The 14,841-nt window shown below is 49.7% G+C and overlaps 1 protein-coding gene across 1 annotated transcript in view; it reads left to right on the top strand.

Moving 5' to 3' along the window:
• The window catches only part of SLC4A4 (solute carrier family 4 member 4), a 262,517-nt gene that overhangs the window by 231,304 nt on the left and 16,372 nt on the right, over positions 1-14,841 (top strand). Inside the window, exons 17-19 of the mRNA XM_050945480.1 lie at positions 1,250-1,428; positions 8,968-9,040; positions 13,902-13,970. Coding sequence (XP_050801437.1) covers positions 1,250-1,428; positions 8,968-9,040; positions 13,902-13,970 — 321 coding nt within the window. The remainder of the gene's footprint in view (positions 1-1,249; positions 1,429-8,967; positions 9,041-13,901; positions 13,971-14,841) is intronic.

Here is a 14,841-nt window from a genome sequence, read left to right as displayed (position 1 = left end):
GTCAGGGGACAGGGAAAGGGGGCGGTTGGATGGGGGGTCCCAGGAGGGGGTGGTCAGGGGACAAGGAGCGGGGTTGGGGGAGTTGGATGGTTCAGGGTTTCGGGGGGGGAGTAGATAGGGGATGGGGCCAGGCTGTTTAGAGAGGCACAGCCTTCCCTGCTCGGCCCTCCATACAGTTTTGGAACCCCGATGTGGCCCTCGGACCAAAAAGTTTGCCCACCCCTGGACTTGACTCATATGCACAAGCAGGATATCACTCTTGACCTGCTGCTGTGTCTAGAGAAATGCCCTGTTGTAACTGGGTCTGTAGGATAACAGCTAACTCTGCCTTATAAACCACTGTCTTGCTTTTTAGGTAGTTGCTCCATGCCCCAGCACTTGCCAAGTTCTCTTGTTGCCATAACAATCTCATGGGGTGCAATGGACCGTTCTGTTTTCTAAGACACTGCTGCAATTTTGTAGGGGTCTTGGACATGTGATTGATAAGAGCAGAATTTCTGAGGATGGGAAAGTGGACAGTGTCATTACAGATAATTTTGCAGGGGGTCTTGAGCATGTGATTTCCTTGTCAACACAATAGCCAATAAAGTAAGGGTGACAATTAACTATAAAAATAGCCCTATACAATGGTGTGTTTGGGGGATGGTTTTTTAAAAGGGCCTATTACCAAGTGAAAGAATGGACAGTCTAGAGCTGCTTTGAAATACCCTGCAAGATTATACCAGGGAAATATATATATGTTTAGTACCTAAACATAGTATTGTTTGGAAGTTTAAATTCCTGCCAAGATTCAGCGTACATCCAGTCTAATTTTTGCTGGTTTGTATTACTTTCCATAGTTTGATTTGACTAATACCCTTTGTATGGAGTTATTTTGCTGGTTGATGGACTTGAATTCCATCAATTTCACCCCTCCCCGCATATAGTATATGTGCATGTTCTGTATATATGGTGATCAATTAATTACTGGTGGACTTTCTGCAATTTTGATCTCTTCCTCACAAGGCTGCCTACCCCCTTTATTTGGTAAGTCACACATCGCTGTAATATATACCTGTGTGCAGCGGCTACAATTCAGCTAATTGATGATTAATAATTGAAGGTCATCAGGTCATACTTGGCTAACTTCTGATCAAGATGATTTTGTGCGCCACTACCCTCAGTCTAGAACTATGAGAGGTCCTGGTGCTCTAAGACGTTTGATGATTAGCTGAATACTAGAATGTGTGTTGCCTGTTTCCCTCCACAGAAAGGTGCTGGCTATCATCTGGATTTGTTTTGGGTGGCTGTTCTGATGATTATATGTTCCTTCATGGGCCTGCCCTGGTATGTTGCTGCTACTGTGATTTCCATTGCCCACATCGATAGCTTGAAGATGGAGACTGAGACCTCAGCACCTGGAGAACAGCCCAAGTTTTTGGGAGTGAGGTACGGCAAACCAAAAGCAGATTGTTTGCATGCAAAGATCAGTGTGCGCTGTAAGTGATCTAGCACCAAACAGGACAAAGGCAGAGACTCGGGGACAGGGGGAATAGATGTCAGATTTACAGCACATTTTCAGCTCAGCTGAGATTTCCTCAGAACTCCTTTAGTCCTCATTGGTTGTATTCACTTAGAAGTTTGTATTGAGTAGATCCTCTCCAGGGTTGCTTCCTAAAAGGGAAAAAAGTTGTCTTAAAACTTGCATGTGTGTGAGAGAGTGAGATTGAAACTTATAAAAGTTATATATTGTTTTTCACTGCTTTGAGAGTGAAATATGTAGGCTGAGATTTTTGAAAGCTGACTAGGAGACTTGGCTACAAAACTCCCAGAGGACTGTGGCTAATTTCCCTGGTTAACTTTGAAAAGCTGATGTGTAATGACAAGAGCAGGCTTTCTGAGGATGGGAAAGTGGCAATGTCATACAGGTAATTTTGCAATTGGAAATTAGACTTATATGAACAAATTCAGTGACCAAAAAAATCAGACTTGGGGTGCCTAAAGCAACCAGCTCTACCTAACGGGTCAATTTAATGCAGTATGTAGGTACCCAGACTGAGTGGCCTTAAGTGACTTCAGCAGAAGCAGCTGTGCATCTGAAATTCAGGCCACTTACTTGGGTGCTTAAATGTGAATTTAGGTACCTAATTTTGCATATTCAAAAACGTTGGCCAGGGTATTTTCAGACTTGCTGAGCAACCCTGGCTCCCTCTGAGGGCAATGAGAAGTGCAGATGCTCAGCACTTCCATAGACAGTCAGACCAACAGTGCATGACTTTCTCCTGTAAGTGTGCTGACGAGCATACAGAATTGTGGTTTCCTTCTTAGACAGGGATTCAAAATATTCCACCAATTAATGAGTTAATAGCAAATGATGTATCACTGATATGCGTATAACACACATTGCCAATCACGTACAAAGAATTTAGCCTGCCTGTTGATGACTTGTGACATTACACTTTCAAACATGTTCCCCCAAAATTGATTTGTAATATAAGACGGTTACTCACCTTTGTAACTGTTGTTCTTCGAGATGTGTTGCTCACATCCATTCCAGTTAGGTGTGCGTGCCGCGCGTGCACGTTCGTCGGAAACTTTTTACCCTAGCAACTCCAGTGGGCCGGCAGGTCGCCCCCTGGAGTGGCGCCGCCATGGCGCTCGATATATACCCTTGCCGTCCCACCCGCTCCTCAGTTCCTTCTTGCCGGCTACTCCGACAGTGGGGAAGGAGGGCGGGTGTGGAATGGATGTGAGCAACACATCTCGAAGAACAACAGTTACAAAGGTGAGTAGCCGTCTTTTCTTCTTCGAGTGATTGCTCACATCCATTCCAGTTAGGTGAATCCCAAGCCATACCTAGGCGGTGGGGTCGGAGTGAGAAGTCGCGGCATGGAGCACTGCAGATCCGAAGGCCGCATCCTCTCTTGACTGCTGGACCCCAGGGCGTAGTGGGACGCGAAGGTGTGGACCGATGACCAGGTCGCTGCCCGACAGATTTCCTGGATGGGCACACGGGCGAGGAAAGACAGCGACGACGCCTGCGCCCTGGTAGAATGTGCAGTCACATGGCCCGTAGGCACATGGGCCAGCTCATAGCAGGTCCTGATACAGGAAGTAACCCATGAGGATAACCTCTGCGAGGAGATAGGAAGCCCCTTCATGCGGTCCGCTACCGCCACGAAAAGTTGGGGGGATTTGCGGAACGGTTTGGTCCTCTCCACATAGAACGCGAGAGCCCTACGGACATCAAGCGAGTGGAGCTGCTGCTCCCTGCCTGAAGAGTGAGGTTTCGGGAAAAAAACCGGGAGGAATATCTCTTGGTTGATGTGGAAGGTCGAGACTACCTTGGGGAGAAAGGCAGGGTGTGGCCTCAGCTGCACCTTATCTTTGTAGAAGACTGTATACGGGGGGTCTACCACAAGAGCCCGGAGTTCCGACACCCGCCTAGCAGAGGTGATAGCTACTAAAAAGTCAGTCTTCCAAGAGAGATAAAGTAAGGAGCAAGTAGCTAACGGCTCAAAGGGGGGGCCCCATGAGCCGAGACAACACCAGGTTAAGATCCCAGGTTGGAGCAGGGAGTCGGACGTTAGGGTATAAACGTTCCAGCCCCTTAAGGAATCTAGACACCGTCGGGTGAGAAAAAACGGAGCGGCCATCCCCACCCGGGTGAAAGGTGGAGATAGCTGCCAGGTGGACCCGCAACGACGATATCGCTAGACCCTGTTGTTTGAGGGACCAAACATAGTCTAAGATATTGGCCACCGAAACTTCCATAGGGCGGAGACCTTTCTCCACGCACCAACAGGAGAAACGCTTCCACTTGGCCGAGTATGTCGCTCTCGTGGAAGGCTTCCTGCTGCCCAAAAGCACCTCCCGTACCAGTGTGGAGCAGCGCAGTTCAGAACCGGTCAGCCACGCAGGAACCACGCCGCTAGGTGCAGCGACTGCAGGTCCGGGTGACAGAGAGTCCCGTGCTTCTGGGTAATCAGGTCCGGGTGAAGGGGCAGGGGGACTGGGTCGGCTATGGCCAAGTCCAGCAGCATGGGGTACCAATGTTGCCTGGGCCACGCCGGGGCTACCATGATCACGCGAGCCCTGTCCCTGCGCACCTTCAGAAGGACCCTGTGGACCAGAGGGAAAGGGGGAAACGCGTAGTACAAGTGGGTCGTCCACGGAATAAGGAAGGCATCCGCTATAGACCCGGGCTCCCTGCCCTGAAAGGAGCAGAACGCCTGGCACTTCTTGTTCCCCCCGGACGTGAAGAGGTCCACACGGGGATAACCCCACCTCTGGAAGATGGAGAGGGCGACGTCCGGGCGAAGGGACCACTCGTGCGATAGGAAGGATCTGCTCAGGCGATCCGCCAGTGTGTTCCGTACTCCGGGGAGGAAGGAAGCCGTGAGGTGAATGGAGTGGGCTACACAAAAGTCCCAGAGTTGCATCGCCTCGTGACATAGGGGAGAGGATCTGGTGCCGCCCTGCTTGTTGATATAGTACATGGTCGTCATGTTGTCGGTAAACACCGCGACACAACGACCTTGAAGCTGGTGACAGAACGTTTGACAAGCAAGGCGGACCGCTCTCAACTCCCGCATGTTGATGTGCAACCTCACCTCCTGCGGGGACCACAGGCCCTGCGTTCTCAGGGTTCCCAGGTGGGCCCCCCAGCCAAGATCTGAGGCATCCGTTGTCAGGGACACCGAGGGCTGAGGTGGGTGGAAAGGGAGCCCCGCACACACTACGGACTGGTCTAGCCACCAGTCGAGAGAATCTAACACCCCCTGGGGGATTGTGATCAGCATGTCTAGTGGCTGCCTTGCCGGCCGGTAATGTTCGATGAGCCACAACTGGAGGGGCCTCATGCGGAGCCGAGCATAACCGGTCACAAACGTGCATGCTGCCATGTGGCCTAACAGGGTTAGACATGTCCGTACTGATGTCAAGGGGGCTGCCCGCAATCGCTGAACGATCGCCGACAATGCCTGGAACCTCGGCAACGGCAGAAGAGCCCTGGCCACGGTGGCGTCCAGGACGGCCCCGATGAACTCCACCCTCTGCGTGGGGATCAGGGTGGACTTGTCCATGTTGATCATGAGGCCCAAGGTAGCAAACAGGCCGGTGATCACGCGGACGTGGCTGCAAACTTGCAGTTCCGACGTGCCCCGAATTAACCAATCGTCTGGGTAAGGGAACACGTGGATACGACTGCGCCGAAGATGTGCCACAACGACTGCCATGCATTTTGTAAAGACCCTCGGGGCCGTAGAAAGGCCAAATGGGAGGACTGCAAATTGGTAGTGAAGGGGGCCCACCACGAAACGAAGGAAACGTCTGTGGTGTGGCCAAATGGCAATGTGAAAATAAGCGTCCTGCATGTCGAGGGCGGCGTACCAGTCTCCCGGATCCAGGGATGGGATAATGGTCCCCAGGGATACCATGCTGAACTTCAACTTCACCAGGTATTTGTTGAGCTCTCGCAGGTCGAGGATAGGCCTGAGGCCTCCCTTGGCCTTGGCGATCAGAAAGTAGCGGGAATAAAACCCCTTGCCTTTCTTGTTTTCCGGAACCGCCTCTATAGCTCCTTTGTTGAGGAGCGTCTGTACCTCCTGTCGAAGGAATTGCTCGTGAGAGGGGTCCCTGAAAAGGGACGAGGAAGGGGGGCGGGAAGGAGGAAACGATGTAAACTGCAGGCGGTATCCCGTCTGCACCGTACGCAAGACCCAGCGGTCCGATGTTATTTGGGTCCACGCCGGAAGGAAAAACGAAAGGCGGTTGGAAAACGGGGGGGAAGGATCCGTGGGGGAAACTGTTACTGCGCCCTCGGGCGCACCTTCAAAATGAAGGCTTGGGTCCAGGCGGGGGCTTAGAGGAGCTTTGATTCTGCCCCCCTTGGTTCCCCGAATGCCTACGCCTTCCATTCCTGCCACGGCGCCTATTGAGGTCCTGCCGTTGGCGGAACTGGGGGTATGGCCTGCGCTGCTGTTGCTGCTGTGGCCGGAAGGGTCTGCGCTGCGTTCCCGGCGTGTGCATCCCTAGGGAGCGCATAATGACCCGATTGTCCTTGAGACTCTTAAGTCTGGGGTCTGTCTTTTCCGAAAACAGGCCCTGGCCTTCGAACGGGAGGTCCTGGATGGTATGTTGGAGCTCCGGTGGAAGGCCAGAGACCTGCAGCCAGGAGATACGGCGCATCGTTACCCCCGAGGCGAGGGTGCGGGCAGCCAAGTCTGCAGCGTCCAAAGAAGCTTGCAACGATGTTCGTGCAACCTTCTTGCCCTCGTCTAGGATGGCCGCAAATTCCTGGTGGGCGTCTTGCGGCAGCAGCTCTTTAAATTTGTCCGCTGCCACCCACGAGTTAAACGCGTACCTACTGAGCAGGGCTTGTTGGTTCGAAACCCTGAGCTGCAGGGCCCCAGCCGAGTAGACTTTGCGTCCAAGGAGGTCCATACGCCTGGCCTCCCTGGATTTGGGGGCTGGAGCTTCCTGTCCATGACGCTCCCTGTCATTCACCGACTGCACCACCAGGGAACATGGTGTCGGGTGGACATGGAGGTACTCGTAGCCTTTGGAGGGGGCCATGTACTTCCTCTCGACGCCCCTCGCCGTAGGGGGGATGGAGGCCGGTGACTGCCAGATTGTATTGGCGTTGGCCTGGATCGTCCTAATGAAGGGTAGGGCGACCCTGGTGGGAGCATCCGACGAGAGGATGGTGACAATCGGATCCTCGATCTCAGAGACCTCCTCGGCTTGTAGGCTCAGATTCTGAGCTACTCGCCTAAGGAGGTCTTGGTGCGCCCTGAGATCCAGCGGGGGGGGGGGGGGCTACTGGAGGAGGTGCCAGCCACCGCTTCATCAGGGGAGGAGGATGAGGAGACCCCCGGCAAGAAAGTGTCCAATGGGGGGTCACCCTCGGCCCTCGCCTCTGTCTCAGGAGCCAGAGCGGAGTCTTGCTGCTTGGACCCTTCCTCTCCATCCGGGGAGGGAGGGGGGCGAGACAACGAGGCTTCCGGCACCCTGTGCTCCGCCATCGCAGGCCTAGCAGGAAGCTGTTGGGGGCCCTGGGCTTGATGGTATGCCCATGGGGTCCAAAACCCCCACTGCTGCGGGCCTTGGTCCTGTTGCGGCGGGTCTTGGAAGAGCGCCGCCTGCCAGTCGGTGCCCAGCGCATACCCGCTGTCTGTCTGCGAAGACACCGACGGCTGCCTAGAAGGCCACGGCGGGGCCGACCCTGGCTGGTAAGGGTCTGCACGGGTCGGCAGCGAAGATCTTCTCGGTGCCGGGGATCGGTACCGGGAGTCATAGCGGTGCCGGGATCGGGTCCGGGTTCTGTCTCGGTGCCGGGATCTGGACCGGTACCGGCCGCCGCTTCGGTGCCGGGATCGGGACCGGGACCTGCCACCGACGCGGTGCCGAGAGGTGGACCGGGACCTGCCACCAGCTCGGTGCCGGGAGGTCGACCGGTGCGGCGAATGGCGGCGGGACTGGCTCCTGGAGTCACGGTGCCGGTATCGGCGGCTGGAGTCCGACCGCGACCGTCTGGAGGTCGATCGGTGCCGCGAGTGCGACCGGTACCGCCGAGGGGAGCAGTGCCGGGACTGCGAGCGGCGGTGTGATCTTGATCTGCCGTGGCGTCGGGACCTGGATCGCGAGCGCGAGTCCCGAGACGGTGCCGACATCATGGGCTTGCCTCTAGATGCGACCCGCACCGGAGGTACCGGGGGTGGCAGCTGAGTAGGCTCCGTTAAGGCAATAAGGTCCCGTGCCGAGGCGAAGGTCTCCGGCGTGGATGGGACCAATAGCTCAACCCCAGATCTTATGAGGGAGCTTGGCGGCACCGGACTCGACGGACCCGCCGGGCCCAGAGTCGACGGTGCCAGTGGCGCCGCGGCCGATGTCGAGGCCGGGCGCTCCAGTCGGGTCTGCCTGGCTGGAGTAGCAGACGCTGACGGTCTCGGCTCTGCACCCGGTGCCGGAGAAGGTCGGTGCCGGGGAGTCTTCCCGGTGCCGGTGCGATCCGGTGCCGGCGCCGAGATCACGGCCTGCGAAGCCGCCGGGTCAAGTGCCGCCTCCATGAGGAGAGTCCTGAGTCTTTGGTCTCTCTCCTTTTTTGTCCTGGGCTTAAAAGCCTTGCAGATGCGGCACTTGTCCGATCTGTGCGATTCCCCCAGGCACTTCAGGCACGCGTCGTGGGGGTTGCTGGTAGGCATAGGCTTCTTACAGGCCGCACACTGCTTAAAGCCCGGCGAACCAGGCATGAGCCCGGTGCTGGGTGCCGGGAAGGGCTACAGCCCCCGGCGAACAACTATCTACAACACTATTTACACCTAATTACTTACTAACTACACTTAACGATCTAACTAACAACTATAACAATAACGAGAGTTAACAAGGAGAGCTAGGGACGTGGAGGACAGCTATGCCGCGCCCCACAGTTCCAACGACCGACACGGCGGTAAGAAGGAACTGAGGAGCGGGTGGGCCGGCAAGGGTATATATCGAGCGCCATGGCGGCGCCACTCCAGGAGGCGACCTGCCTGCCCACTGGAGTTGCTAGGGTAAAAAGTTTCCGACGAACGTGCACGCGCGGCGCGCACACCTAACTGGAATGGATGTGAGCAATCACTCGAAGAAGAACCTACTGATTTGCCTGTAATTTATTTGTTTGTTTAGCTATTTAAGTAGAAATGACACTCTGGGAATAGTCTCAATTTTCAAAGGAGCCAGATTTTCAAAGATGGGTGCAAACTGCTGCACTCACAAATCAGGCAATCGGAGAAACATGCAAATACATGTTTTTTGCATTAGCCAACAGTGTACATGTTCAGCATGTGTGCATGATGTTTCTGGCCATACCGTTGCCACCCACCTTTGAAAATCTGGCCTCAAAAACTAATCGTTAGTCTGTTTTAGGTTTTTTTGGGGGTGTTGAACAGGGAATGAAACCTAGGTTAGAGGAGGAGCTAGACTGGTAACTGTCTGATTTGGTTTCAGGGAGCAGAGAGTCACTGGAGTCATTGTATTCATTCTCACTGGTGTGTCTGTCTTTATGGCTCCCATCTTGAAGGTAAATATGTTAAATTTTCCCCTTTTCCTCCTCCTTGGGACACTGAAAGATAAGGAAGCTGCCCACACTACAATAACAGACTGTTTGTATGATAAGACTGTCATCATAGCAGTATGGAAACTGAGATTAGGGAGAATTATTGATGTAGTTTTATAATTTAGTGAGAGCTTAAAATACATGATTTTTCCTCCTAAAAAGTTTATTTGTAGGTTGACACAGTGTTGCCAAGACATTTTAAGATTGGGGTTTTTTTGTTCTTTTTTAATATAAGAGTTGCTTTAAATGTTTGTGTGCAGCACTGTTATATTGTACTTCATATGTTTCATGCACTTGCCACATAAATATACTCATGCAAAATATACTGCAGCAAACTTAGAGAGCTTGTTGGAGCCATGCTGGAAGCGTGGTTGATAGCACAAAGCATTTGCTCTGTGGAAGACACCGGTTTACAATGAATGTATAGTCAAGAAAAAGAAATGTGAAATTATAGAAGTGTGTGTGTACAGCCATTTTACATACTGCTTTGCATCACTGGCACAAAGAAATCAGAGTATACCACTGAATCCGGTCCTTGCACCTTGAGTCAATGGGAGGAGAAGGAATGGCAGTATTGTGATAATGATTATCTGAGGCTGGGGGTGACAGAGTACGTTTCAGACTGATTCCCTTTCAAAACTCCCCTAGAAGCCAGAGTGACTTCACTTTATAGTCTTGGTGGAGGCTGCCAGGTGAAGAATTAGGATTGTTTCTTCAGCATGTATCAGAGGGATGGATATGGTGTGAGATGTGCTTTATGCATGCATCCAGGGCATTCATATATTGTATGTATCAGGAAATCAATGAGCATATCCGAAATAAGACACATCCTTTTAGCTCATCCTGTTAGTACTGAGGAATCCAATTCCTGTAGTACGTTAATTGCCATGAATAACTTTTCAGAGATCTCACATATGAGTGTAGAAAAGTTTGCATTTGGTACCCAGCTCATGGTGTGTGTGTTTGACTCAGAGCATAGACATAACTTAGAATATTAGATGATGAAGAGTATAAAGAATTACTGGCAATCCATAAAGTTCAGCTGGTCTGAGCTAACAGAGCTACTCCATGGGTAAAATTCTGACCCCACTAAAGTCAATGGGAGTTTCCTCACTGACTCCAGTGGGCCTGGATTTAAGCCCATTAGGTCCAGCTGTCAGAGCATGCATTTGAGCAGTGCTAGGTTCATAAAACTTGCTTTGCCTTTGAACAGAACGACCAAGAGAACTGAACTTCTAGGCTTTTCTCCTCTTACATCAGCAATATTTCCATCCCTCAGAAATATGCAAAGTGTGTGCATACAAGGAGGATGAAATCATAGAAATGCAATTTCTTAATCTCCTTGTTTTTCCTGATAGCCAGCTACTAGAGTTCTGTCCAGGCACTGATCAGCTCTGCCTCTGATTTCTTTCTTTAAAACTCATTCCCCTTGGGTTTTTGTCTGTTTGCTACAACATAGATGTTTGCCTATTTTTCGAGATTAGGGATTTATTTGCATACAGCTACATACATATAGGTTACCGTTAATACATCATTAGATCAAAGAACAACACTAGGGAAGCTAGTTACATGTCTCTGGTGCAGGAACTCTTCTATTCGCGTATTAGACTTTTGTGATGAGGATTATTTATTTATAGCATCCAAGATATAGGCAGTAAAGGGGAACAGGAGAGTTGTGCCAAACAAGTCCCAGCCCTGCGGACTTAGAGTTTAAAGGCCCAGTCGGGAGCAATGCAGAACAGTAGCATACATTATGATATAGAAACAGTGGCAGGGGGCCATAGTAATTCAATGATGTAACAGGAGGATATTGTAAGGGAGAAGGCAAATGAGAACGTTGTGTATTAATCAGAGAGCACTGTCATGGAGAGGCAGGAGTGAGCAAAGGGGAAAATGTGACTCTGGGGTGGAGAGGAGGCAGCAGGACAAAATATGGGGAGGGGCCGGTGGTACCAAGTACCTTGCAGGGGAAGAGAAGAAGCTTTAAAAAAAAAAAAAAAGATTTCAGTGGCTGGTTTTACAAATAGTAAATTCCTTATCATGGTTTTTCTTAACTCTTCCCCCCTGCTCCTCTTATCTTTAATTTCATGTATTTGGTTGTTACTTTGTGGCCTTCCCCTGATGAACTTTTTTATTTCTAAGCAAGGATTGCTCAGTTTACTGATTATTTTACACACTTGCCTGAAGGACGTGTAGGGGGTAAAGTCTGTGGGATAGATCTGTATGATGCCCATTAAGGTCAGTAGGAGTTACTTGGAAAAATTAACCAGAACCTTTAACAAAACTCAGCAATGGATTCTGCTCTTGTAAGAACTGCCTTGTGGAATGCCTTGTCAAACCTACACACCTTCTGATGCCAGCAGTAAACTGAATAGTGACAAGCCCAAATTTAATAAAACAGTCAGTGATATGAATAACTGCGTTACTGCGGTTTTGGGTTGCTTTTTTAATCTCCCTGATTCTTCCACTCAGTAATGGCAGATCTTAGTTTCTGCTAAGAGAATGATAAGGAATTTCCTATAAATACATTTTTTTCTTTAGTTGGCCGGCAACAGGTTTGCTTTGAGTCTGTCAGCTAGCACTCCCTTCCCATTGCCAGAATGAAATCTTCCAGAACTAAAGCACTGCACTTTTCCTACACAACTGGATTAGGTTAAGCATGATACTGTACCTAGACTTCACCGAGGAGTGAGTTATGTGTTTGTTTCTCCTGCAACAGTGCGATGATACTCAAGTACTTTTATTAAAGAGAGAGGGAGAGAGAGAAAAACAGCCCAGAAAAATTTAAGATCTCCACAAACTTTCGACCCATCTTGCTTTAGGAGACAAGACAATGTCTTATCCCTCAGACACCACAGCAATGCCAACAACACAGTCACCCATTTCTTTTCTTTCCCGCAGCACACTGTCAGAAGGACGTGGCAAGCAGGCTGCAGGAAAATCACTTAGCTTTTAATACGGAATATAAATGAATCACACTCAGCGAAGCAAGTGCTGCAAACAGCCGCAACAAAGGATTAATGTACAGCAGAGAGACTTGCAGAAGCTGGTGGGGAAATGAGGCACAGTTGAGAAATGGGCAGCACATCCTCATTAAGGCCTTGATCCTGCACAAACTAATGCAGGCTTAACTTTAGGCACATGCTTAACTTTAGTCCCACTGACGTCGGCACAGCTATTTTTAAAGTTAAGTGTGTGCATAAGAGTTTGCAGGATCAGGGGCTAAGGAAGTACTCGTATGCCACTGTGTTTATAACCTAGGAAAGGGTTAATAATAGTGTGGTGGCAATATAATAAAATGTTTTTTTGTCCTGCTTTAAAAGTTGTGCGTTGAAGGTGTTAAAAAAAATGCATCACTCAAAAGAAAACTGGAATGTACTCTTAGCTCAGAGAGGCATTGGATGTGCAACACCTGCCCTGCAGTGGTGGTTGCAAGTCATGACACTAACTGCTTTTCTCACCGCAGAGTGACTGATGCAGGAACTGCTCTATTGCCTGGTGTCAAAGAAATTATATTAAGGATTTTAAGCAAATCTTGTATTTGGACCATCGTCCGATATTTTGATTAACAACATGTCATGTTTATTACAAATAACTATGCTGCTCAGCTGAGGGACTCTTTCATTTTTGGCAAGCTGCACCATTATTTTGCTGCTGATAAAGGCTTTTTGTCTGCAGTTGGAGTGCCAGATTAAAAAAAAATTAATTTCCCATGCGCTGCCATCTGTTCTGCAGTGTGGTTCAGTGCTTTGAAATAGCTTCCATCCCACGCTCGGGGAACTGCGTTCAATGGGGGGTGAAGTGATCCCTATGTATCACCTGCCTCGGAAGGGTATTGGGTTTGTACTAATCAATGAATATGTATAAAGCACTTTGAGACCTTTCGATTAAAGGTAGATCCTGACCAAGCAGCTGGGCTGAGTACTTGGCAGATGCATAGGGGGTTGAAATAGCCGATGTTGAAGGGAGTGGGATAGCTATAAGGTGGGGTCTCCTCTAGCATTGACCCCCTCAGCCATTCAGGGAGCACACATGGAGCAGGGCTATGTGCTGTGCAGAGGGTGGACCCACTCCCTGTCTGGATCCCCAGCATCCAGCCTAAACATTACCCATTCCACTGCAAAGGGGCCTGTTGTGTAGCGTGGGCTGGCTTGCCACTTACGTGAGTGCAAAGTGGTGGTGGTGTTTGGAAGGCAGGTTTAGCAAGTGAGATGATGACTCACAATTGTTAGCCTGTGACTAGTTATGAATTAACGTGGGTCAAGGATTGGACAAAGAATAAGAGGTTTTATTCACATCATTATCTAATCTCTGGTTTGGAACTCTTATGAGAACAACCTTCCTTTGCAGATTTTTAGTCTTTCCAGAGGCTGGCAATATGATGGGAATATAGTCGCTTTCCTTTTGGGAGGCAGCATTTTGACTTCCAGTTTTATTCAAACCCACAAGTGCAGGGACACAGGCTTGTTTTACAACTTTTAAAAAACTTTTAACCTTATTGGAAGGTTTCCTACTCCCTGACTCTGCCTCCTGGTTAGGCTGGCTCCTCTTCCCTTCTCTGTTGGGCATATTTTTGTGTTGTATGAGCCCTGTTGTCTCCCAAGGTAATTACATCTGTCCTTTAGCTATTTATTTTTAACACAACAAGTGCTCTCCCGTTCACTAAAATACAGTATAAAACTTGCTAATTTCTCTGACTTGGCATTACTCGTACGAAATTCAGGGCTAGCACAGGCTATGAATTGTGTTACTCTCTGTGTACCAACTAGATGATTGTTTGAGGTTATTCACTGTAGTTTTTCCACCATTCTTTTCCTTCCCCTAGTTTATACCTATGCCTGTGCTCTATGGAGTGTTCCTATACATGGGTGTCGCTTCCCTGAATGGAGTGCAGGTAAGTTCCCATAGCAACCAAAGCCACACTGATATTTAAGGGTAGATTCTTTAAAGGACCTTGTCAAGAGGATGGTAATCATTAACCATTGCTCTTGTTTTAACTATTTTCCCTTTCCCTCCCCCTCCACCTCATTTTCATTCCAAAGGCTCTTACCAAGGCTTCACAAATATTATCACACAAATATCGTCTTGTAGATGATACCAAATAAAAGCAACCTTTCCACAGGAGAGCACCAAGATCCGGCCTTCCGAGCACAGTCAGTGCCACAAGAAGCAATCGTGACCTTTTAAGTGTGTTCTCAGAGAGTGATTTAAAACCATCTCTCTGGCCCCTTACTGACAAAAATACTGAGAACAGTGCGTGTTCACTTGCCATAGTCCTGCTCGGGCCTGTAACTGGGCCTGCTGCTTTGCATTAGAGAATCAAGTTAACAGGATTCGTGGAGCTGGTATTATTCTCCAGCATGAACTGGTGGGAATAACTGAGCAAAGCCGAGCCCCCTTTCTTTGTCACCGAGGAAATGTTGCGTAAGGGAGCCTTTCTCCCAGGGCAGTCACTTTAATTGGCATTAGGAAGCTGGAAGTGGTTTTGCTACTTTCTATCACCTGCTAATTGCAAACTTCTTCTCCACTTAGGAGTGTTTTCATGGGAAAAGACTACATGCTCTGTGGATGCCATCAGAATTTACTTAGTCCTTTTAAAAATGGCCTTTTCACCCCCTAGATTAAGATGAATCTGATTTCAGAAGCAGGCATCAGGCCAGTGCTCTGGCAAGGGACAAACAGTCGACTGTAATATTCACTACCCCTTGTTCTTCCAAGCAGAATTTCTCAGTGCTCTGGCCCAGGTGGGCATTGTTTGTTTTTCA

The sequence above is a fragment of the Gopherus flavomarginatus genome, chromosome 3 (assembly GCF_025201925.1).
Source record: "Gopherus flavomarginatus isolate rGopFla2 chromosome 3, rGopFla2.mat.asm, whole genome shotgun sequence".
Classification (NCBI taxonomy): domain Eukaryota; kingdom Metazoa; phylum Chordata; order Testudines; family Testudinidae; genus Gopherus; species Gopherus flavomarginatus.
The sequence above is the reverse complement of the archived record's forward strand: the minus strand, read 5'-3'. Positions and strand labels throughout refer to the sequence as shown.